We start from the raw sequence: 26,173 nt of genomic DNA, 5'->3' as shown, positions 1-26,173 counted from the left end.
GGACCTCCCCTCCGGTCCCTGGGGCCAGAGCTGGAGGTGGAGCCAGGGGAGCTGAGGGTTAGGGCATGGGTTGGGGAACCTGGCGATAGGGTGGAGGTTGCGGGACGTGGGGCCATTCAGGGGGGTCTCCAATCTCTGGGTAAATCTTGGGGGGGGGGTGCGCCAATGGTGTACTGCGTTCACCGTCTCCCTTTTCTTTTTCAGCATTGTCTCGGACCGCTAGGATCTTGGTACCAGGGAGGAGGGGCGGGAGGCATGGGCGAACCCAAGGGGGTGGGAATTGTGCCAAGTCCTCCCATACCGTGATGTGATGTACGGTTGCTGGTCCAGGTGCGATCCTGGTCCTTCCTGAAAAACAATGGCCTTCACAGCCCTGATGGTGGGTAGATCAAAAGGTTCCCTTGAGTGGCCAGCCTACTCCAAAGGCAGGCCACTCCGAGGAGCAGAAAGTTAGCCAATGCTTTTTCTTAACTATCACTGATAAATTCCGTCCTCTTACCCTAACGTCTGTCCAATGGTCCTCGGTCAGAGACAAAGGGGTCGACACAGTTTTTCCCATAGTAAAAACTAGGAACAGAGACAACACAGTGACAAAAACAAAAGACACTAGCACTTCCAAACACACTCATCCGCGTCTAGACTTATACAACCAGCCAAACGCTACCTCTGATGGGGTGGGGTACTGTTTCCACTCCCTTTCTGACAGAAAGAGCACCCTGTCTCCCTTGTTCTGCCAGACGACAGCCAGACTCTCCTGACTGTCCCTTACCCTGGGCACTTTCTCCAGGGTCACCCTTGGAATGTCTTCCAGGGTTGCAGCCTGTGGGCCTTAGGATGTCTCCCTCCGAAGCTGCTGGGTCCTTAGGGCCCTCAGCGGCAGCTGCCAGAATACCAGAAACCAAGACACAGACTCAGTGGCAGCACACACACAAACATACCAGACTCACACTAACGTACCTCCAAGGGGTCTCTTCGAGTTTCTGGGGGCACATCTAGTGTTGGCCGAGACAAAGGGCCATGAGTGATATACACTCTTAACTCTCCAGCCCAACTGTTGTTAAATCACTTTCATCATTGTGGCTGTTGTCACCATTGTCATCCCACACGCCCCTTTTTTTTGAGACAGAATCTTAGGTAGGGTAGGCTGGCCTCTGCCTCACAAGTCCTGTGACTAAAGGCATATGCTACTATACTCAGCTTGATTTATCTTGTTTATGAGTAGGTTTTTTTTTCACTGTGTATAATTTTGTTTCATTAGTACAAATACATAATGGTATTTTAACTCATAATTTCAAGTTACTTATTAGAAATACATTGTTATAAAACAATAATATGCCAGTTTATGAATTAAACATTCCTGAAACATATCTGTGTTGCCTCAAGAAATGAGAACATTATTTAATTAATTATTTATATGTTCATGTGAGTACATATAAGTATATATTTGTAATCACATGCTTTTTTTTATTCATGGGAATATCTGCTTGTATGATTTTTATTTTATTTTATTTATTTATTTTTTAATGGAACAACTTTATTTTAAAAAACAGAGATAAATGTACAGATTTTAAAAGCATTTTTGCATAAAAGTATATGAATACATTTTTATCAGTACTTGATATTTTTAAAGGTTTGATAGTGTGCATTAGAATCTTACTAGTTACAATGAACATAAAGTACATGTAAAACAAGATGTAACCTGGAAATAGTCAAAGTTTTCTTGGTGTGTAAAGATTAAGCATAATAAATTTTCTTTATCTTTTTTTTTTTTTTGGCCTTTGTTTTTCTTGAACTTCATATAGTCTGTGAGTTGTTTCTGGGGTGTTCAGAGCTTTCTGAGGTTAGTATACAATTATCAGTGACTGCATATTAGGTCTGTTCTTTTGTGACTGGGTTATCTCACTCAGGATGATATTCTCTAGATGCATCCATTGTCTTAAGAATTTCATAAAGTCATTATTTCTGATAGCTGAGTAGTACTCCATTGTGATTTTTATATCCATTCATCTACTGAAGGACATCTGGGTTCTTTCCAGCTTCTGGCTATTATAAATATGGCTGCTATGAACATTGTGGTGCATGTGTCTTTGTTATATGTTGGAGCATTTCTGGGGTATATGCCCAGAAGTGGAATAGCTGGGTCTTCAGGTAGTACTACGTCCATTTTCCTGAGGAACCGCCAGACTGATTTCCAGAGTGGTTGTACCAGTTTACAACCCCCACTAACAATGGAGAAATGTTCCTCTTTCTCCACATCCTCACCAGCATCTGCTGTCATCTGAAATTTTTATCTTAGCTATTCTGACTGGTGTGAGGTGGAATCTCAGAATTGTTTTGATTGGCATTTCCCTGATGACTAAGGATGTCCGGCACTTCCTTAGATGTTTCTCAGCCATTCGATATTCCTCAATTGAGAACTTTTCATTTAGCTCTGTACCCCATATTTTAATAGGGTTGTTTGATTCTCTGGTGTCTAGCTTTTTGAGTTCTATGTATACCTTGCATATTAGGCCTCTATCTGATGTGGGGTTAATAAAGATCTTTTCCCAATCGGTTGGCTGCCATTTTGTTTTCTTGACAGTGTCCTTAGCCTTAGAGAAACTGTGCAATCTCATTAAGTCCCATTTGTCAATATTTGACCTTAGAACATAAGCCATTGGTGTTCTGTTTAGGAAATTTTCTCCTGTGCCTATGTGTTCGAAGCTTTTCCCTACTTTCTCTTCTAATAATTTCAGTGTACCTGGTTTAATGTGGAGATCTTTGATCCACTTGCACTTGAGCTTTGTACAAGGAGATAAGAAAGGGTCTATTTTCATTCTTCTGCATGCTGAGTGTCAGTTGGACCAACACCATTAGTTGAAGAGGCTGTCCTTTTTCCATTGAATGTTACAGCTCCTTTGTCAAAAATCAAGTGACCATATACATGAGGGCTCATTTCTGGATCTTCTATTCTATTCCATGGATCAACGTGCCTATCTCTGTACTAGTACCATGCAGTTTTTAACACAATTGCCTTGTAATACAGCTTGAGGTAAGGGATGGTGATTCCCGAAGATGTTTTCTTGTTGTTGAGGATGGATTTGGCTTTTCTAGGTCTTTTGTTATTCCACATGAAATTGCACATTGCTTTTTCAAACTCTATGAAGAACTGCGTTGGAATATTGATGGGGATTGCATTGAATCTCTAGATTGTTTTACTTAAGATGGCCATTTTTACAATGTTGATCCTTCCAATCAGTGAGCACGGGAGATCTTTCCATTTTCTGAGATCTTCCTCGATTTCCTTGTTTAGAGGTTTGAAGTTCTTGTCATACAGGTCCTTCACTTGCTTAGTTAGAGTCACACCAAGGTATTTCATAGTTTTTGTGACTATTGTGAAGGGTATCTTTTCCCTAATTTCTTTCTCCACATGTTTGTCCTTTGAGTATAGGAAGGCTACTGATTTGTTTGAGTTAATTTTATATCCACCCACTTTGCTGAACTTGCTTATCAACTGTAGAAGTTCTCTGGTGGAATTTTTGGGGTCACTTATGTACACTATCATGTCATCTGCAAACAATGATGTTTTTACTTCTTCCTTTCGAAGTTGTATCCCCTTGATCTCCTTTTGCTGTCTAATTGCTCCAGCCAGGACTTCCAGTACTATGTTGAATAGGTAGGGGGAGAGTGGGCAGCCTTGTCGAGTCCCTGATTTTAGTGGGATTGCTTCAAGTTTCTCACCATTAAGTTTGATGTTGACTATTGGTTTGCTATATATTGCTTTTATTATGTTTAGGTATGGGCCTTGGATTCCTATTCTTTCCAAGACTTTTAAAATGAATGGGTGTTGAATTTTGTCAAATGTTTTCTCAGCATCTAGTGAGAGGACCATGCGGTTTTTTCTTTGAGTTTGTTTATATGGTGGATTACGTTGATGGATTTCTGTATATTAAATGATCCCTGCATCCCAAGGATGAAGCCTACTTGATCATGTTGAATGATGTGTTCTTGGATTCGGTTTTCAAGGATTTTGTTGAGTATTTTTGTATCAATGTTCATAAATGAGATTGGTCTGAAATTATCTTTCTTGTAGGGTCTTTGTGTAGTTTAGGAACGAGAGTTATTGTGGCCTCAAAAAATGAGTTAGGTAGTATTCCATCTGACTCTATTTTGTGGAATAGTTTGGGGAGTATTGGTATTAGGTCGTCAATAAATGTCTGATAGAATTCTGAACAAAACCCATCTGGACCTGGGCTTTTTTTTTTTGGTTGGGAGGCTTTTGATGACTGCTTCTATTTCTTTAGGTGTTATGGGATTATTTAGATGGTTTACCTGGTCCTGGTTTAACTTTAGTATATGGTATCTGTCTAGGAATTCATCCATTTCCTCCAGATTTTCCAGCTTTTTTGAGTATAAGCTTTTTATGTAGGATCTGATGATTTCTTGAATTTCCTCAGTTTCAGTTGTTATGTCTCTACTTTCCTTTCTTATTTTGTGAATTTGGATACTCTCTCTTTGCCCTCTAGTTAGTCTGGCTACGTGTTTATCAATCTTGTTAATTTTCTCAAAGAACCAGCTCTTGGTTTTGTTGATTCTTTGAATGGTTCTTTTGGTTTCTATTTGGTCAATTTCTGCTCTGAATTTGATTATTTCTTGCTGTCTACTCCTCTTGGGTGTATCTGCTTCCTTTTGTTCTATGGCTTTCAACTGTCCTATCCGGTTGCTAGTGTATGCTTTCTCCAGTTTCTTTTTGGAAGCACTCAGAGCTATGAGTTTTCCTCTCAGTACTGCTTTCATTGCATCCCATAGGTTTGGGTATGTTGTGTTTTCATTTTCTTTAAATTCTAGAAAATACCTAATTTCTTTCTTTATTTCTTCTTTGACCATGCTATTGTTTAATAGAGCATTGTTTAGTTTCCATGTGTCTATGGGCTTTTTGTTGTCTTTTTTGTTATTAAAGACGAGCCTTAGTTCATGGTGATCTGATAGGATGCATGGGAATGTTTCAATTTTCTTATATCTATTGAGACTTGCTGTTTACTGAGCTAGACATATGTGATTGTGATTTTTTTTTCTGATTCAGTGTCGAGATGTAGTATTTTGTTGACCTTATCATGAATCCCTAAGCATCTTTCCTCCGATTGATGTGGCCTGTTAGTGATAGTGTCTACTGTGTGCTTGATTCTCTGAAATTTCATTTCCAAACTCTGTCTTAATCTGTTTCATTACTAAATTTCTCATTTATATTGTTCATCTTCTCATCCTCTTTAATATGTATTATGCACATCATGTGTTTGTTTCTTCATTCTTTCCCTTGCTTACATTCTCTCCCGAGCCAGGGATTTCTTTTCCAGGTGGTCTTTTGAAGTCTTTGTCTAGAATTTCAGCTATTTCTGTCTCTTTTGATTTGTTAATTGAGGAGTTATGATCTTCTAGAAGCAACATTCTCTTGTTTATATTTTCATGTTTCTTTGTTCACATCTGTTGGCATGCATCTCTCTCCCAGTTTTATTTGGAGATCTCAGTGAGCTGCTTTTTCTTGAGGGCTTAATCTTCAGTGTCTCTCACTGAGGAGAAAACAAACTCTGTGACCACAGCACCAAACCAAATAATACATTTCAAACAGGAAATACACTTAAAATTAATTAAAGCTAATTGCTATACTACCGATAGCTACAGAGCAGAAACCGGCATACTTAGAATGTGCTGACATTAAGAATAATCTCAAAATCATACTCAAGTATTGGGAGGGGGCAGGACTGTGATGATGACTCTGCTGATAAAGTGCTTGCTGATATGGCACAAGGAACTGAGTTTGATCCCCAGAACTCACTTTAAAAAGCCAAGTGCTGTGCTGTGCCTTTGTAACTCCAGCCCCGGGGAGATGTAGAAAGGAGTGTTTTCTCAGGCTTGCTTGTCTGCCACTCTAGCTGAATCAGTAAGCTCCAGGAGCAATGAGAATCTCAACCTTAAAATTGATACAGTGAGTGATTGTAGAAGACACCTGATGTCCTCATTCACATGGACACCTATGTGAACATGTACACACACACACACACACACATACACATATTGCATATATGAAGAAAGAAGGAAAAATAAAACTTAAAATCAAAACTATAAAACAAATGCCACAAAGTTAAAACAACAACATTTGGAGTTAGGTCCTCTAACACTGAAGAATGACAAGTGGAGAAGACAGGATCATTTGTCTTTCTTACCGTTTAGGTTGGTAGTAGGCCTGGATGGTCAAGTGTTGGTGTCTGGTAGTTACCGCTGGGCATACTTAGCTTTGCAGCTGTGGGTAGGAAGGTCCCCTGTGATCTGGAGAGTCTCTAGTTCACATACTCTGGGTTGGCTAATGTTCTGTCCAAGGATGTCTCCTGATGTGTTGGGGGACAGCTGGGGCAGACCAAGCACTAAGATCTGTACAGGAACCCCAGTCTCAGTGCTTTCAGATCTTGTTCAGCGTTAAATACTGTGCAGTGGCAAGAGGCTGTGCAAATCACAAGCTCCAGCAGAGCTTCAGAGTTCTCAGTTCCATTAGTGGTCAGCTGCATAAAGGACAGGTGATGCTGGTGGGCGCACCTGCTGACGTCATGCTGTGAGCAATTGGTTTCTTAGGGAAGATGGTCTGCTTACTGAACCACAGATGAGGCTGCCAACCATCATATCCTTCCTTTGCCCAAGCCAGTTCGCCTGCTTGAGTTTCTGTGTTCGAATTTAGTCTTCCCCATTTCGACATTTGCCTCTTGTGTTTGTCTCCCACCCAGAGTCTCTGACAGTTGTTCCCAGACTTGTGATTTCACTTATTTTCAATTCTATAATCTTAGACAAGGACTCTTGAATGCTGATCCAGTCATTCACAATGCCCCACTGGATCTGAGCTTGTAGGCCTATCCTATAGGGTTTGCCAGCATCTTTCCAACAAGGCAGCCTGGCTCAGCCTGTTAGGCTCCCCCCCCCCCCCCATACACACACACCTACATGCACACACAGGGGGATGAGGTTGTAATAGCTGATGCTGTTTAGTCCACTTGCTTTTGCTGTACCACTCCTCTGTCTTCTCTCTCTCCCCTCCCTCCCTTCCTTCTCTTTGTCCTCCTCTTCCTTCTTCCTTTTCTTGATACAGGCTTCCTGGAACTCACTATGTAGACTAGGCTGGCCATGAACTCACAGAACCACCCACCTCTGCTTCCCAACTGCTAGGATTAAAGGCATGTGCCACCATTCTTGTATATGAGTTTTCGGCTGACCTATCACATTTCTGTGGTTTCCAAGCTCTTCTCTTTTTGCAACAGAGTCTATTCTTTGTTGTTTTGATTTCTTCACATTTACATCACATAAAGGATTTTAGATGCTTCATTTTTTCCATTTCTGTCTGTATTGAATCATCCTGATACTCAAATTTTTGTTCATATTTTATATGTAAGTGTAATTACTTTCTTTTAAAAAGTGTGAACATTAAGGCACGAATTTGCTTTGTGCAGCACATCTGTCCTATAGTTAATGAGTTTTGTGTCTTCTGCTCATTCTGGGATGATTTGGAGGAGGGTTGGTTAAGCCATATTGGTGTCTTTGACCTGCCCCATCTATTTTCTCTTTAGGCCATTATCTCTTCTCTATCTTTGAATATGCATGTTTCCTAACCCTTTGATATTCTTACAACTCTCTTGGTTTCCAGGACTTGGGAATTTGTCCCTGTAATGCATTCTGTGTTGGCCGGAAGCTGTCTCAGTTCCTTTTCCTCATTCTTTTATCTCCTCTTGGTTATGGCTGTTTTGAATGACCCATTTGAGCTCACTAAAAACATTTTTTGTTTCTCTATTTGGCTGTTAATTTTTTTGTTTGTTCTTTTAAAAAATTACATTTACTTATTGGTTTCCAGCTATAAAACTGGAGCTGCCGTGAGAACTGATACATCTTTTATAAATTTACCTTTCCTGTGAACTACAGCTCCACTGAGATTTTCCGAGACAGGAATCAATTGTCTAAGAAGCACATTTAGAGAGGCAGATACGACTCTGAACCAGCCAAGTTGTGAACATTGGTGGTATTGGTGCTGTTGATCTGTCTAGTCTGTATGACCCTGACGATATTAAGGATAACCACACTGGTAACCCATGTCAGGATGTGTAGGGAGACCAAGGTTTCCACAAAGAGTCATACAAAGAGAGACCCAGGGCCCAGGAAATGTTTCTACCTCAAAACCTTGGCAATAGCATGCCCTTGCCATTTAGCAAGACAGAATGTTTATGCAAATTTAAGGCAATCTTGAAAGTATTACTTTTTTCAAGATTCTTGTATAACATTTCTCCATTCCCTGTCCTTCCAAACCTTCCCATAAATCCCTCCTAACTATCCTTTTGTCTATCCTCTAAATCTAAGGTGGTGCCTATCTTAATGGTGTCTCTTGTAGGCACCAGATAGATGGACTTTGTTTCTGGACCTAGTCTCTCAGTCTGTGTTTTTTGATTAGAGAATTGAGGCCATTGATATTTAAAGTTATTATTGAAATGTGTATTGTGATCTTTTTTTTTTTTTTTTTTTTTTTTTTTTTGGTGTTCGCTTGTTTTCAATAGGATTTTTATGGCTTTGTATTTTTTCAGTATTTCCTCTGCTATGCTCTCATTACTTGCCTCAGCCTGAGATAATGCTTTCTGTATTTTAAGTTTGGTTTGTTGGATATAATTTTTAGGTTGTTTATGGTGTGGAAAGGTTTTCTCTCTACTCCAGTCATGGTAGGTAGTTTTGCTGAGTATATTATTCTAGGTTGGCTATCTTTCAGTCTTTTAGGACATACAATTCACTGCTTCAGGCTCTACTGGATTCCAAAGTTTCCACTGAGGAATCAACCATCATTATGATTAATTTTCATTTATATTTGTATTTTTTATCTTGCAGCTTTCAATACATTCTTTGTTATGTAAACGTAAGTGTTTTAACAATGGTCTGTGATGAGGACTTTTTCCCTTCTGGTCTTGCCTATTTGGTGTTCTGTGTGCTTTTTGTATTGTGTATGTCCTTAGTTTGTGAAAGTTTTTTTTTTTTTTTTTTTTTTTTTTTTTTTTTTTGTGATCTTGTTCAAGATTTAGTCTATTCTATTGACTTGTGATTCTTCTTTTTTATCTATGCCTATAATTCCAAGAATTTGTTTGGCTTTTTCATGATGTCCCAGATTTCCAGTATTTTTCTTTGTTCTGTGTGGGCATGTTTTTGCGTGTTTTAAATATTTATTTGTTCTAGATACTCTGTTTTATCATTGAGACCTATCTTCTGTTCAATTCATTTTACTCATAAAGCCTTTCCTTTGAAATTTCCACTTGAGCTACTAGGTTTTTCAATTCCATCTTTATTTCATCTCAGTTCTTCTCTAGCTTTTTAAATCTCCAGATTGAATTCCATTCTCAAGTGCTGGGTTGTCTTTGTCATTCCCATCATTTTTGTTTTTCTTTGGTTTTATATTTTAAGAATGGCCTTATCTTTTTTTGTGTATCACTCAGACATTTATTCTTAATTCCAATGGGCTGTTTGTCTTGAAAGTCCAAAAATTCTTTAATGAGGTTTGTGGTTGTTCTCTTAAATCCTGTGTTCTAGAATCAATCTTAATAATTCTCACTGGCATTCACTTCTATAGGACTGTAGGCTTTGAGGGAAAGACACTGGCTTGGTCTCTCATATAGCTGATATTTCTGTGGTGGAATCTGGGAACACCAACCTTTGTTAGTGAATATGTTATGGACAGAACAGGTTGGCAAGATGAGAGGATGTGTGGGCAGGATGGATACAGAGGTTGGAAATGACTTGGGTAGAATGGAGTCAATGGACAGAAGCTACTGGGTTGGTCCTGTTCTAGAACTGGGTGTGGGGGTAGATCTGGCTGAATGGAAAGGTTGGAGGTAGCATGGAAGAGTCCTTTGAGGGTAGGGAGGATCCTGGCTTAGCCATAGAGCTCCCTTGTGGTGCAGGCAGGGAGGGGCAGATCAGGTTGGTACACTGGTTGTGGGACCCAGGCTAGATCTGGTAGGCTGAGGATAGGATAAGGATAGGAAGATTGCAGGGACTCACTTAGTTAAACCCTGGAGAATGTGAGAAGTCTGGGTACCAAGTGGGGTAGTTTGAAGCCATGTGGAAGGACCTATGAATGGTTTCAGGCTTGAAAGTATATTATACATTTACTAATAAAGTTGCTTCTTTCCAACTTATTTCTAAATGCTTATCTCCTATACCACCTGTGCAGTTTTTACCCGATAAAGATTTCCCCCCACCACCCGAAGAAATGATAGCTGTTAACTCCTCCATTCCTGAGAAAGGGGAATATGGGTTAGCTTCTCAGTAACTGACCTCTTTGGTTGGCTAGTCTTCAGTAACTTTCTCTGGAAGCCTCGTTCCAGTTTCTTTAGGTAGGACATGGCTTTGCTTTGGTGTAGGCAAGGTGAGATGAGGTTAACCCTAGATCCTCTACAGCTCTGCTTATAGGCGTTTCCTTTCCCACTCTGCTCTTCCATTTAGCTATATGCATGGCTGGATCACAACTTCTGCAGTACAACTCCAGCCAATTCCCCCTAAGGGAATCATCCGAAGCCATGAACAATCAAATACTGTGTCAGTGACTACTTATCAAGGGCTGTGACTAAAAACGTGAAGCATCAAATTATTTTGGAAGCTTTTGAGAATTTTTGGGCCTCAGATGGCCACTCGATACCTCCTCTTGCACTCCAACATTTCCCCACAGTTGATCAGGTCCCTAACCAATTAAGCCTGCTGGTACTTGTCTTACCTGTGGCAATTGGTCTAGACTTCTACAGTTGATTTATTTTAAAGTTTCAGTAAATAAAAGACACATTGAGAGAAAGTCCCAGAATGTGATGTATTTTAGTAAATGTTTTTGAAAAATGTTTGTGTAGGCTGGGAGGATGGCTCAGCCAGGAGTGCACTTTCTTGCAGAGGACTCAAACTCAGTTTCCAGCAGCGGTGTGTGTGTATGTGTAAAGCCAAATACATTTCTTCCCTGATACACAAAGTCCACTGTCATTTGGCATGGCAGTCAAGGCAAACTTCAAGCTTCCCCTACTGTTCTCTGCAGGGACTCAAGTTTTGTTGTATCATGAAGGCAGCTGTTTCATGTATTCTGTTCAGTTTCGTAACTTTCCATGCTACGGGGTACATTTGATGGTTACAACTCTATCCTGGCAGACGGTGCAGGCTCCCCTATACTTCCTTGATGCCCATGGTCTCAGGAGTGATGTCTCTTTCTATCCTGACCTCAGGCTCTGTGTGTTTTCACATTATTCTCATCAGTTTGCTAATGTTTGTGCTTCTCTGCATCAGCAGCTCAGGTTGCTCCAACAAGACAGCAGACCTGGTTGTTTCAATAGGGATTTTCCTACAGTCCAAGATCAAAGTGTCACTGGGACTGGCCTTTGAGAAGGGTCACTCATCACTGTGGATGAGGGAAAGATGGTGCTTCTTCCTCCTTTTTTCCCATTTTTATTGGATATTCTCTGCATTTACATTTTCAAATGTTATCTCCTTTCCCTTCACTCCCATACCTCCTCCCCCTCCCCTTGCTTCCATGAAGGTGCTCCCTCTCCCAACCGCCCTTTCTACCTCAGCACCTTGGCATTTCCCTACACTTGGGAAAAACAAGCCTTCACCGGACTAAAGGCCTCTTCTCCCATTGATGCCAGACAATGCTATCCTCTGCTGCATATGCAACTGGAGCCATGGGTCTCTTCATGTTTACTCATTGGTTGGTGTTTTAGTCCCTGGGAGCTCTGGAGGGTTTGGTTGGTTGATAATGTTCTTCCCATGGGGTTGCAAACTCTTTCAGCACCTTCACTGGGGTCCCTGTGTTCAGTCCGATGGTTAGCTGCAAGCATCTCATCTGTATCTGTATGACTCTGGCAGAGCCCCTGAGGAGGCATCCATATCAGGCTCCTGCCAGTAAGCACTTCTTGGCATCAGCAATAGTGGATCCCCAGGTGAGGCAGTCTCTGGATGATCTTTTCTTCAATTTCTGCTCCTCTATTTGTCCCTGTATTTCCTCCCATGAGTGTTTTGTTCTCCCTTCTAAGAAGAACTGAGGCATCCACCTTCTGGCCTTCCTTGTCTGTGAGCTTCATAAGGTCTGTGAATTGTTTCTTGAGTATTCAGAGCTTCTGGGGCTAGTATCCACTTATCAGTGAATGTGTTTCTTGCTCTTAAGATATTAGTCATAGAGGACTGGTATGTGATTGTTTTTTAACCATATAGTGTCCAATTCTTTTGAGTTTATTTAACCTAGCTACTATACCCCACTGAGGGCCTATCTTAGTCTCTGGATTAGTGCTCACATGTGAGCTTTAGTGGACAGAATTCAGTACACAGCGCTCTGTCACTGATTCTGTTTCCATACTTTCTTTTTTTCATATGGAAACATTTTTACATTTAAATATTTATTATGTGTACACATGGAGGTCAGAATACCATCACTGGAAATCAGTTCTCTCCTTCTACTATGTGGCTCCTTAGGTTTGAATTAGTGAGAACATCAGGTTTGATAGCAGGTTGAACTAAGCCATCTCCCTGGTGCTTTGTGCCACATTAAATTTTTATTACAAATCGTAATGGACAAGTATGAGACACTTTCCTGTTCTTTTAACCATGTTTTTGAACTACAAAGATGACTTTAAGCTTTTGTAACAGTGCATTTTAGTGTGCAGTGTTTTGCAAGTTTTCTCAGAATGGGTTGGAAGTTATGCCTCTAATTTCCCAGTCTTTTGGATTATTAGTCAGTTACTAGTTCCTAATGTAAATAGTTGTATGAAAAGCCTACAACCAATTCCATTAGACAGCTTCATGGCAAGATCAGCATTTTAAAATGTCCTGTAGATACATCCAAGAGTTTCTTATTCAGTAATTAAGAACACAGAGTGTATTAGCACACCCTTTCACATTTGTGCCAGTTCTGCAGAAATTTCTGCTGTGCCTTTAACTCCTGAGACAGATGTTACTGTCCTAACTTCTGACATAGATCTTACTCCAGATGGTAATTATTGGTATTATCAAACTTCAGTGCCCCACATCCTAGTGTCTGATTTAAAGTGAGTAACAGTAAATGAATAATTACTGTTCTCTGCTGGTACTGAATGTTTTGACTTTCTATTTAGAACTCTCAAGAATGAATGTTTGTGTCTGTCCACTGCAAATCATATTTAGTATAGTTGTCCTATTAACACTCCATAAACAGCAGTCTTTACTGATACATATGTGTGTATGCACCAGAAGAAATATCAAAGTGGCTTTAAAATCTCCACCTAAATATCCAGAAGCAATGTGGCAAGCTACTGGAAAAGAAATGAAAATGGAAGCGGGGAATTGCTTAGGGTTTGGTTCAGTCAACGTTCACCAATGTCACCTGATAGCTACAAGCTGTTTTTGTATCTCTTTATTGGACTTCCTTGTTCCCAATGCATGTTTTCATTTTTCAAACAAGAATAAGCTACGTTATTTCTGAAATGGTTTATTATTTTAATCATTATACAGTATATGAAGTATAGAATTTCTTTAAAAATGACTGATTCTGACAGGCTGCACGGACACAGCTCTGTTATGGAGAAGGGCCACCCGGCTCTTTTTACATCCATCCAGACTGGACACCCACTATGGGTCTTCTGGGTTATTTTTGTCCAAGCTGTGACAGCTAAAAAGAAAAATAAATAAATATAATTTTTCATTTTTGGATTACAAAAAACCTTAGGTATTCTACTTACCATATACTCTTAGGACAAAGCATTTCAACAAAATAATTTAACATATGCTTTCAAATATAAAACCATTATGGCATGTACATATAAACATTACAAGCAAACCCTAAATGTAAGTAATCGATATTAAACTGTATGAAACTCTACAGAGAAATGCAAGTGAGTTCTGAAGACATGTAAGTGCTGACAGCTTGCCATATACTTTTATATTCCTAAAAGATGATTAAAAGCAGCAGGATAAAACAACAACAACAAAACCAACCCCACTTCCAGTTTGGGAAGGATCAATAAATCCCTATAGAACTAAGTCTCCCAGAGGTAACAAACAGTACTAAGCCTTCAGCAAAACCACAGAGATCAGCTCCTCAGAGGCAGTGGAAAACAACTTAAGGCTAAGAGAGAAAACCTTTAGATGACTCTGGTTTTGTGGCTCTGGATGGGGTTGCACAAGGCAGGCAGACCTGTGACAGAAATCCTGTCAAGTTAATCAACTTGCCTGAAGAGTCAGAGCAGAGTTTAGGGCATCAAGTGAGGGAGAAGCCTCAGAAAGCAGTGTGTGGGGGATTCTCTGTTTATGGGGGAAATCATAAACACACAAGTCACATTATACAGCCTGAGCCATGGGAGGGGCTAAAGGGAGAAAAGGGAAAGAGAAATAGGAAAATAAGGTAATTTAATTAAAAAACTTAGAGTTTGAGTTCAACCTAAAAAAACCTGCCTAATGAATTACAAGTCAGTATTCTTTAGAACAATGACATTCATTTTGTCAGAACACAAATCACCAATAAGGCATAGGAGGCAAGGTAATAATAATAAAAGAAACCGAGGAAAAAGTAACACACTATGGGGAAAAAAACCATGCAAAAGGACAGAAACAACCCACACTTTCCAATTAACAGGGTTCTTAAAACCAGCATAGTTACTATTAAAATCAGTAATAATTACTATTGGCAAAGCAAGAGAAAAATATGCTCACAAAGAACGAGAAATATGAGCAGAGAAAAACTCAACCAAGCTAAGCCAGGAACCCAAGTGAAAATGATAGGATTGCTAACTACCCTCTTTAAGGAGAACAGGGAACAGAAATAGAAGATTTAATAAAACTTAAGATAGAAACAAATGGTTCACTTTGAGAAACAGAATCCTTAGCAATTTGTGGGCTAAGATATAAAACACGTACTCAATGTTGTGAAATAATTTCATCACCATGAAAACCCCAGAGAAACCATGGTATAAGCCTACCATACACCTAGGATAAAAATGCTCCAAGACTGCAAATCTATGTAATAACTTGCTATGTACTGTATTCAATTATAACAATGCCTAGGCACAGTTAAGACTCAGTATAAAAGATAAAAAGTGTGGCTAGTGAGATTGCCCATAATGCAAACATGAGGACCTGAGTTCAGATTCTCAGTACACTGGCAAAAGCTGAGTATGGCGGTGCACATCACTAATCTCAGCACTAGCTGGGCAAAGTTGGATCTCACGGATCAGTCAGTCTAGTGTATCAGTGAAAGATCACGTCTCAAAAACAGTAGGTGGAGATTTACTGAGGAAGGTCACTGATGGTGACCTCTGGCTTCACAGGCACACATACCTACCCCAAAGAAACACCTTTGCACTGCATTACAGTTGTATGTGTGTATCCCACAAGCAAGATTAAAAGTGGAAAATTCTTATCTGGAACTCACCATGAATGGCACTTACCAGGGGCCCAGTGTATGAAGGCTCAGGAGATTAGTACACACTGCTACAGACTTAAGTGTATGTCTGTATGTTTTGAGTTAAGCATTTACCATCAACAACACACAAACAAATGTGCTATACTTCCCTGTGACTGGCAGTATAGTAGGTCTGTTCACACCAGCATCACTAGGCAAAGGAAATTTTCTAGCACTGTTATAACTCTGGCTGCAGAGTTATAAACAGAGTCCCAAAAATTGGAGAAAACAAACGAACAAAAAACCAGGCACATAAATATCTGAAGCCATAAAGTTTAAAGTTCCCTAAACTTAGTACAAACTTGTACATTTGGAAAGTTTAGTGTTCTCCAAGCAAAATGTCTGTGTAGCTATCTATATATATCTCTCTCTGTGTGTGTATATATACATACCCCTCACAGGGCTATAGTCCCAACCAATATTTGCATATGAACACACACACATATACATATCCCCCACAGGGCTATAGTCCCAGCCCAAATATATACATATACACACATACATGTATATGTGTATGCACATACTCACATGCATACACACACTTCTTATGTGAGAGGCTCTGGGTTTCCCCTACAACTTCCAAAATACTGCCTGCCAAAACCACACAACAACACTTGCCCAAAAAAACAACAAATCCAAAACATGGTAAATATAAATGTGTGTCATAGTTAAAAAAAAAAAACAACAAAAAACAAAAACAAGACCCTTGAGAGTATTCAGAGAGTAACAGTGCATTACATAGCACCAAGTGAATGCAAACACCTGCTGGCTTCCTCTCAGAAAGATGGAGGCTGTGGGCAGTAAGGCACCCTAAGAAACTGAAAAGGTGTACAGACAGAGACCCAAAGTAGAAGGTGAGACAGAGAGCAAGAGAGTACGAAAAATCAGCAAAGTTTGGAGGAACAATGTGTGGGAAATCAAGTACCTGGAAAAGGACTTGTTCCTTTTAGATACACGTGACCATCTAAGACTGAAATGGTAATTCCCACTGTCTTGTAAGGCTGCTGGTCCAGAGGTAAATTATATAATAACCACAGGACAGAGTTGAAGCAGTCAGAGTTGCACATTTTCTATATTCTGTGTAAATGACAATGTTTACTCTAGTGTATAAGTAAAGGAATTAAACATTGTGATCTCTAGAGCAAATGCTGAAGTTTACAGATGATCCAAATAAAAAACCTCAAGCAGAAGACAAATAGGAAAATTGTAGACATACATTTAATTACGTCACTAATCACATTGTGGTAACAGACCGAAGACTTCAATTAGAAGGCAAAGACTCCTAAGATTAACTTAAAAATCTAACTATATATTTCTATAAATTCAAAACACTGAAAGTAGGTGAAAAAAGATGTAACATGCAAGCAGAAAGCAGAAGATACCAGCTAAAGTAGACGTAAGACAATGAACATTACCAGGACAGTGCATGTATATTGTGTACAGTCTGGAAGATTTGGTGATGAATCCTAAATGTACACATACCTGATACCTGTATAATACTGAATGTATTAGGGATGTGGATTGGTGTGTGCAGCCCTTTGTCTAGTATGCACAAAGTTCAAGATTTGATTTCAGTACCACATAAAATTGAGCAAGCACCTCTAATCCCAGCTCAGTTCTGGAGAAGTAGGTCATTCTTGGCTATGTACCAAGTTAAAGGTTAGCCCGGACTACATAGACCCCATCTCAAAAAATCAAATCAAAACCCAGTACAGCAATTGATAGAGCTAAAAGCGGAAAGAGAATTCCATAACTGTAATTGGCATTATTTTGGAGACAGGATCTCACTATACACTTAGACTCATTTGGAAGTTGCACCCTTGGTTCTGAAGAGCTGGTGTCATAGGCATGGGCCACTGTATTAGGCAGTGTCACACGGACTAACTGATACATACATGTCTGGGGATGCTCATTCTTTTAGATAAACATGGAAAATTTAGCACGAAAGATGGTATGCTGGACCATAAAAGGAATTATAATACATTTAAAACAGGTTCATATGTCCTGAGAATTAGTTTTTGAAACATCAAAATATTTAAACAGACCTACAAAATTTGGGCTACAGAATAAATCACATGGTAATCACAAAGTATCTCAAACCTCATGAAAGCACAGTGTAAACAAATTTATTGGATGAAGCTGACACAGGTCCACACATTTAAACTCCAGAGAGTTTTTTTTTTTTTTTTTTTTTTTTTGTCTTGTTTTGGTTTTTCAAGACAGGGTTTCTGTGTTCCCTGGGTTTCCTGGAATGTACTCTGTAGACTGGCTTTGAACTCAGAGATCCGCCTGCCCTTTGTCTCAAGTGTCGTGATTAAGAGCATGCACCGCCACTGCCCAGCTAAATACTGACTTTTTTTTTATTAGAACCAAACTTATCAGTTTAAGGAGGAAAAGAACGGCATTAAAATAACTAAAACAAAACATACAGAGCAAAAACAAACGAGGGAAGGAAACTAAGTGAGAAAAGTAATATGACAACAGCTGGTTAATGGAAAAGGGATGAAATTGAGCCCCTTGGTTAGTCTACAAATCCTCTTCACTGCTCTAAGGTTAAAATGTGAAAAGCAGAGGAGTAAGGACTGCTGGACATGACCAAAGAACATGCATCTCAGATTCTCAGAGAATAAAGTACTGCTAAAAAGGAAAAGCAACACGTCATCTGTTACTTGGGACTCATCTTTGAGATGCCACACCCAGACTGTAAGGGAGCCCTACTCTCATCTGAACACTCCATGCCTCAGCCTGCTGTAAAATGCCTTTAATAGAACCTCCAACTCCTGCCTAATAAACTCACTAGTCCTTACATTCTTTTCGGCATCAAACCATGAATCATGGTTTGGCCTGAGTTGGCTCCTAAATCATGGGGAGAGTCCAGGGGCTGAGGGCGACAGCGAGGAGCAGAATCTCCTCTACCTACACCCTCAACTGCTGACATCTAGACATTACTGACCAGGCTACTGGGCCTAAAAAAAGCTAAGATCAATATAATTACCGAGTAGTGGAAATGTGTTAAAGGACTGGATGGAAATGAGCCACTCACTAAGCTACAGTTACCATTAGAAATCAAAGTGAACACAATCCTATCAACTGAGCATATACTGTTGATCAACAGAGGAATCCTGAGCCCCAAATACCATGTGCCTGGCATACCAGACATGTGGACAGCATACAGGAGATACTGAATTCAATTTAGTCTACTAGGATAACTTCAATTTTAAATAGTAATCTTTTCAAAAGCGTTGAGATTGTTAACCTTATTAAAATGCTACTTACCAGAACTGTCCTTATATCCACAGTGAAACTTAGTAACTAGATGAGCTTTTGTTTCAGCTGATTTGAATTCAGTGGATTAACTAATAGCTTTTGAAGGAGAGAGACTCAACAGCAACTTGTGTTATGTTAAGAGAAACAACTAAAAAAGGCACACTTTACCTGTTTTATGAATTGTGTAGCATTAAAAATCTCACTGCAGCCATACAAAATATGCTTGCCTTGCTTTGCCTGTGAAGAGCAGACAGAGAACTCAGAGTATCTGTGCAATAAAAACAGTATAAACAGTCCCAGGAATTAGCCTGCTGGGCATCTGGGGAGAGGGATTATTCTTAAAAGTCTTTTGTCTGGTGGCGGTGTTATCTTTAAAATGTGTGTGTGTGTGTGTGTGTCCTAAACTGCATAAACATACAAGAATAAGGTGGTAAAGTGGGCACAATGCTTTTTTCTTCCTTTTCCCTAGCTTGGCTTAGCTTTCTCAAGGGGTGTAGCCCATGTTTTTAGCATCTATCTAACAGAAAAGCAATAAATAGCAAAATACTAATCCTTTGTATTGTCTAATGAATCAGGTTTAATTTTAAATACACTGAGCTTACCAAATATTCCAGTATTAACCTGTTCTTAGGCCTGCACATATGTGTGCATGCAACACAGAGCCATTCCTTGTGCAAGACTGGGGGCCTGACGGCACATTAGCATGCATGACTGAGGACAAGCAATCGAGACTCCTGGGAGTTATGTGTTCCCGTTACATCATAGTTTCTATTAATGTCTATGTAATGAGGGCATACGGAGTACAATCATACCTTAACAACTGAATAATTAGAAAATGTCACCTTATTATATAACAATAGCCGAATTTCCAGCCTATAGATTTTATTTTATTTTGGTCTTCAAATTAGTGCCTCATGTATTTTGAGCTTTCTGCCACTCTAAGGTGTGCAGTAGAATTTCTAATTTCTATTTCTAATTTGCTACCTTAAATGCTTTTAGAAGTATGTTGCTGATGTAAATTAATACATGTATTATTTAGGTAAATGAGTTCTATAAATCATCTTAAGGGAAACAAACGGAGTTTGAGGTCTCTAAATACTTAAAGTGCATCAAGAGACTACCCAAATACTTTATGAAATAATATTTTCTAATCTAGTAAATTTTAGTAGAATCATGACTATGATAGAAAAATAAGTGAACTGGTAATTTTCTTTATATACAGTATATTTATTTTTATTATTTTTATAAGAGATGAAATCTTGCCTTGTGGCCTTGACTGGCCCTGAATTCCTAGGCTCAAGTGACTCTCTTGCCTCAGCCTCTCCAGTTGCTAGGACATGAGACTCACGCTGCCAAGAGAGAGAATGAGAAGGCTCACTGTACCTTTATGTAGTCAACAAGATTCTGATATTCAATATAGTTGCCTCCTCCTACGACAAAGACAATGGCCTAAAAGTACAAATGGAGGAAAAGAAAGAAAACACAGTTAAATTATTTTAATGTTTTAAGCACCATGGCTTTCAGTCTGGAAGCTGTTCATAAACTATTCATAGATATGGCGACTCAGACTACAATCTAAGCTCTTTGCTGTCTCAAAGTCTGACTGTAGTATCTATCCAATCCAGTCATAGCAAAGAAGAGCAAGAGCTTGCTCGAAAGGTTAGTTTTGAATTTTTATTGTATGCTGTAGGCAGAAACACTGGAAAACCCAACATGCAACTTTCAACACATCACTCACAATGAGAAGTGTCTGTATTCAAATAAGCATATAGTCACATCTTCATAAACACTGGAATCATTGTAGAAATTCCACATGTACAATTCCCACTGCAATCCAAAAGACTCCTTTTTCTGCTATTTTGTCATGCGTAAGCTTAAGAAAAACAGAGCAATACAGTTGCTGAGGACTTCAAGGCTGTATCTTGGGTGTGCAGAGTTGAATTTACCTGAATGGCCATTTACTGATCACAAGCTATGCTTACGACAAACTAGTTCTTCCTCGGGACTACTGTTACATTATCTTTCTTTTTAGAAGCAGAGAAGTTTGTTGTTAAACTTACCTCTTGGAATGGATTTTTGTTCCTAGGAACTGAGCTGCAATAAAGAGAAACTTCACTGAAAATGTCATCCTTGGCTTCTTTTATGGGTAAGATGGGTATGGGGATACACGTTCATGTGCACTGTGAGCAGATTAAGAAGGTATTCCAGGTCCACCTTGGGAAGCAGGGGGTTCTTCAGTTTTGTAGAGGAAGGAGCTAGAAGGTAGATATCTCAATGTCTACAAGGGAACGGGACAACCTACTAGCCCCTGACATAAACTCTAGCTAGCCTCTATAAGAAGGAGAGGGAGGGGGACAGGTGACACAATGCCACACATAACATCTTACAAATAATAACCTTGCATCTAAGAAATCCAGGTTTTTACATGTCAGAGTTAAAATGCAGTGATAGGAGAACTTCAATTTCTTCCAATGTGAAGTTGTTGAGCACACCTCTGTCATCTTTTCTCACTTCTATGGCCCGTTTAAATTATTCTACACTCCACAAAAAGGGTTAGATGTTCACCTTATCAAAATGTTCCAACGGTTGGATTCCAGAGTTTTAAGTTCTTTGGAGTTAGAGAGGAGGTGGGGAGAATGAAGACTTAAAATAGCACAGAATCCTGAGTTACTAACAGTCATAGTTTGGGATAACACAGGGAAAGGCTGATAAAGAACACTTTGAGCCTGTCTCAGCAATGCTGGCATCCTCTCTAAGTTTCTCCGGTACGCTCCATTTAGGATAAACTGTCCTCAGCATCTATGGCTATGCTTAGCTGGGTGTAAGCAAGAATTAGTAGCATAGACAGAGTTACACATCCTCTTTGAAGCAAATGACCATGGGCTTTAGTCTATGTGCAAACATCACTCTCCAATTTAACACTCTCATCACTCCTAAAGAAAACCTGGACCACTGGAGTCATCCTCATTCCCTGGTCTGTAATCTGCTGCCAAATTCTCTTTTGCCAGTGACAGCTTTTATTAGCGTACTTATATAACACCACCTCTGCTACGTTCAGAAGAAAAAGAGAATAACACTAGAAATTACCAAGCAATTTAATAACCTAGAAGCTAGATCATCCTTCCTAACACCCATGCTCAGAAGAGTCTGAAGGTTTAACATCAGGTACAGGCAGCAAACTTACTCCTGAGGTTTTAGTGCTAGGGCTACCCAGTTCTTTCCTTCTAATTCTGCCTCTTTGTTAACTGCCTTCTAAGTTACTCTTTATACTACTGTGAATTAACTTTTGAAAAGTAACATAACCAAGGTAAATTACCATATTGTGTCTTTCATAAAATGCAGAAATTATACAGTGAATGGTTTCATTGGCATGAAATGCTTTTACAGAAATGGTTCTCAGGGACACAATTTCCTGAAGCATGACAAGCCACCACTCCTGCCACCACCACCTTAAACAACAGTTTCCATCATAGAGGCATTTCCTTCCCATTTAGTCAATAACTATATTCATCTCAAACACGTCTCTAAATCCCCCACTTTGATTATGACAACACCATTTCATAAACAGTAAACAGCTAAATTTATTTCTCTGTGTGTATATTAAAGCAAAATAACAAGATACTAATCCTAATTACCAGTGATTATTCTGAAAGAGATTAAAATACGCAGTTTTTAACTAGTCTACCACAGTTAGAATTTTAGTCTAATAATGTCCTATAATACACTATTTCCATTCTCAGAGGGAAAACCCACAACAAACACCACCCACGATAAAAGCTCCTTACCTGTCATTACTCCGCAGCATTTTGGGATCAAAGTATCTATAATCATCAGTTTCCTATTAAAAACAAAAATAAGACACATTGCCATGACTACAAAACTTGTTTAGAAGGTCATAGTTTGGCACAGTATTTGATTGTAACAAATCTTCCAATTTCACAGGATGTGTAACAACTGTCTCTAATCCTTAATGAGACGTTACTATGTGTTAATAAGGTGTATTTTTAGGGCTTTCCATGAAACCATGCACTAATCCTCAGTCCTTCAGAAAGTTCCTATTATTATCCCACCATTTTAGGTGGGCAAGCTGGGATAATGGGAGATTATGTGACTTTCCTAAGGTCGCACATTTAGTAACAGAAATAGGAAGTGAACCACCTAAGGCATAGTTTTACTGCCCAAGGGCTATTGTTTAGGACTTTGTCTTTCTGTTACTTTACCAAATATACAGAGCACATCATATATAATAGGCTCAGTTTTTTTGTATGCAAGTTTTGAAACCAGATCAATTTTAGAATTTAATACATAGATAATACTGGCTATCAGCTGTATATGTGGCCAGCATTTTACCATCTAATGAATTAGAATTTCTCCAGATTAATACATGACTGTCAGCATAAAACAGAATAATAAAAACTGAAAAGTCTCAATTTAGTCCAGGTGAGATGTGCTTCCGATTGTGTCACCCACACTCTTAGCTTTCTAAGCTTCTCTAACTCTACAACTTGTGAAACTTTATAATAAATGGGAATCTTCTTGATATTAAAGGAATTATGATGTACTGGTCTGCTATTTTATGATATAACTACTTCCTTATCTCTATCTTCTTGTTCTACAGCAGAACCAACCAAACGATTCAGTCCCCCTGCTCCCTGCAAAAGCCAACAACCAAAACTAACCCGACAAATGACAAATGCACACATGCTGATAATACCCAGTCCTGAACTTGACGGTCAGTACTCTGAATCAGTATAGGACCTCAGGGTAGTCAGAATTCTGCAGCCTATGGGAAACCCCACCAGCTGGACTTTTGATGGTCTTACTTTAATTTCAACAAATTCAATGAACGAGAGCAGACACTTAAAGTCTAAGCGGCAGGAATGCATCTGTGGACCTACAGGGTGGTCAGCGGGTAAAGGCACACTCTCGGCTAAGCTGGATGCCCTGAATTTGATCTGCAGAACCATGTGATTTAGAAAAGAGTGAACCAGCTACAAATTTTCCTCTGACTATACATGTGCCATGCATGTGTGTGCAGGCACACACAATGCAGTAAGGATGTGAGAGTGTCTTATGCAGTCTAGCCTGGCCTCTAACTGTGTAGAGCCAAGGGTAACTTCAAACTCCAAATTCTCCTGTTCCACCTTCCAAGTGCTGGGCACAGAGGCATGTCACCATGCTGGGTTTCTGTGGTACTGGAGACAGACCCGAACATGCCAGGCAAATACTCGGCCAGATGAGCTCCATGCCCAGGCCAAGTTCCAGGATTTCAAAGCATCTGAAATGAGATGGGCGCAGCCACTCACCACTCCTGTCAGCTCTAACTTTCTGTACTTTGCTCATTTCCTCAGTGTCTCCAAATCACCTTGGAATCCTGTCTACAAACATGAGAGGACTGGGAATGCAGACAGCGACCTTACACAGCAGACGGATGAAGAAATGCTTTCAAAACAGAAAGAAAGTCTCTTCTAGTAACAAAACATCTGTAGTAATGCACTTTTAATTATAAACTGAAGAGTATTGATGAACGAACTTCTACAGCTCAAAGAAACATCTGATTAAGACTCATTCTAATTTAGCTGTCCACCTGTTTATGATACAGACTTGGAAGGACTGGTACCAGTACTGGGAAGGAGCAGGGCTTGATTTTAGTTCTGCTGCGTGAAGGAGCCATGTCTCCTTGCCTCCTTCCTTCCCTTGTAGATGACCTGCGATGGTTTTCTTTCTACAGTTCTGTGAGCCTGTGATGGGCACACAGTTCCCACACAGACAGTGAAACAGTAAAGGAGCTGTGTAACCTCAGCGAGTTAACCGACCTCACCCTGCTCTCCTCTCCTTATCTATAAAACCAGAGTAACAGTAGTACTTTTCTTGGATGGTTTAACTGAGGAATATTTGTGAGGTAACAATTTGCTGAGTGGTACCTGGCATAAAAGTACACAATAAATGTACCGGCTGCTATAGTTACTGGTCTATAACAAGACATCAAGACACAGACAAAGATTAGTATCAAGCATCCCGAGTATCTGTAACTTGCACTTGTCCTCCATATTTTTACACTCACTTGTACCAACCTTTATCATGCCTGGGCCATCCTTCAGAGCATACGGCACAGAATGAAGAGTTTTCTAAGACAACTGGTTCTATGCACAGGAGCCTATGACAAAGTCACTACAACTGCATGTGTATCACGTCCATCTACACAGATTCTTCAATACAACAATCTCTTAAAGTTTCTCATTCCATATAATTTTCCCGTAACTTTCCTAACAGCAGCTGGATGTTTTCTGGTGTTTTAGTTTCCACATGTGTGAATTTAAAAACTGTTTTTGCTAATTTCCATAACCATGTTTTAACAATTACTGAAGGAGTCACATTTGTCTAAATATTTTTATTTTTTTCAGGTCTGAAATCCTCAGTCCCACTGCCAAGTCTACAGGCTTCAGATGAACCTAGAGTAAGAAGAGTTGTAATGGGCTGACCGGCTGAACCAAGGTGACGGCTTTCTATGTCACGGCTGTGAGCAGACAATGGGTAGACAGGTTGGACAACTATTTCCTAAGGAAATGCTAATAATACTTACAAATTGCTAATCCAGCCAGCAACTTTGTTATTTACTTGTTTGGCCCAAGGAAATTTAGTGCCATCTGAAATATTCACGAGTTTTACTATGTGTTTTTCTCCAAATTTAATTTTCTTAAGTTGGTCTTACATTACTGATGGTCACCTGGGTTTTTTTTTCTGTGGTAATGGCTCCAAGATGCCACTGAGGATATGGACTCTGCTTCTCTCACATGTTCAACAACATGGAGTCAGCCTGGATTTATCCCCTTTTGTATCGGTTGGTCCGGTACATCCAAGAATTTGTATAATGTAAATGCTACTTACAGGGTTTGACTTCATCTCCATGAGATTGTCCAAAATTCGAGTAACAGGTAGATTCTGTGGAAGACATTAGTGTTGTTAAATACTAGAATGACAACTTGCTCACTTTATAAATGTGATTTCCTTCCAATCAAACAAATGCTAAGTTTATGTGCACAGTTAGCATGTCAAAAGTAAATAACCTTAGCACCCAGAGTTCCTACTGAAAATACAATTCTGTATAAAAGCTCCTCCTAATCCTCTGACCTCCACACACATGTTGTAGCACTGCCCTGTCAATACTCAAACACGCACACGATAATAAATAAAGCTAATTCCAAAGAATATCTGAGGCAAGGAGACGCTACAAAGCTGAAGTTTCTGTTTCCTTTTTGCTTTACCCTCAAGTCCCACTCAGCGTTCTGAATCTGAATGCACAGCTAGAGCTGTACAGTACAGAAAGGATATGGAGAAATACATGAAATAAATCGGGAAAAAACCAAAGTGTTTTGCTCTGAGAATAAGAAATTTAGGCATTTAAGCTGTATTTATGATGAATCTTTGTGTACGGTAAGAGACGTTCAGGAAGGG

At 39.5% G+C, this 26,173-nt stretch overlaps 1 protein-coding gene across 3 annotated transcripts in view; it reads right to left on the bottom strand.

Moving 5' to 3' along the window:
- Nucleotides 1–13,494: 13,494 nt before the first annotated feature.
- The window catches only part of SCFD1 (sec1 family domain containing 1), a 74,792-nt gene continuing 62,113 nt past the window's right edge, over nt 13,495–26,173 (bottom strand). For 2 of the 3 annotated variants that reach the window (XM_080932803.1, XM_080932804.1), the window contains exons 20-25: nt 25,607–25,660; nt 22,504–22,556; nt 20,779–20,812; nt 20,102–20,167; nt 18,887–18,955; nt 13,495–13,663 (exon numbers count right to left, since the gene is read on the bottom strand). In XM_080932803.1, coding sequence (XP_080788929.1) covers nt 13,640–13,663; nt 18,887–18,955; nt 20,102–20,167; nt 20,779–20,812; nt 22,504–22,556; nt 25,607–25,660 — 300 coding nt within the window. In that variant the 3' untranslated portion in view covers nt 13,495–13,639. Of the gene's footprint in view, nt 13,664–18,886; nt 18,956–20,101; nt 20,168–20,456; nt 20,592–20,778; nt 20,813–22,503; nt 22,557–25,606; nt 25,661–26,173 lie in introns of those variants that run through there. The other variant, XR_013975428.1, reaches the window with a different exon arrangement.

This window comes from Micromys minutus, assembly GCF_963924665.1.
Source record: "Micromys minutus genome assembly, chromosome: 1".
NCBI lineage: Eukaryota > Metazoa > Chordata > Mammalia > Rodentia > Muridae > Micromys > Micromys minutus.
The sequence above is the reverse complement of the archived record's forward strand: the minus strand, read 5'-3'. Positions and strand labels throughout refer to the sequence as shown.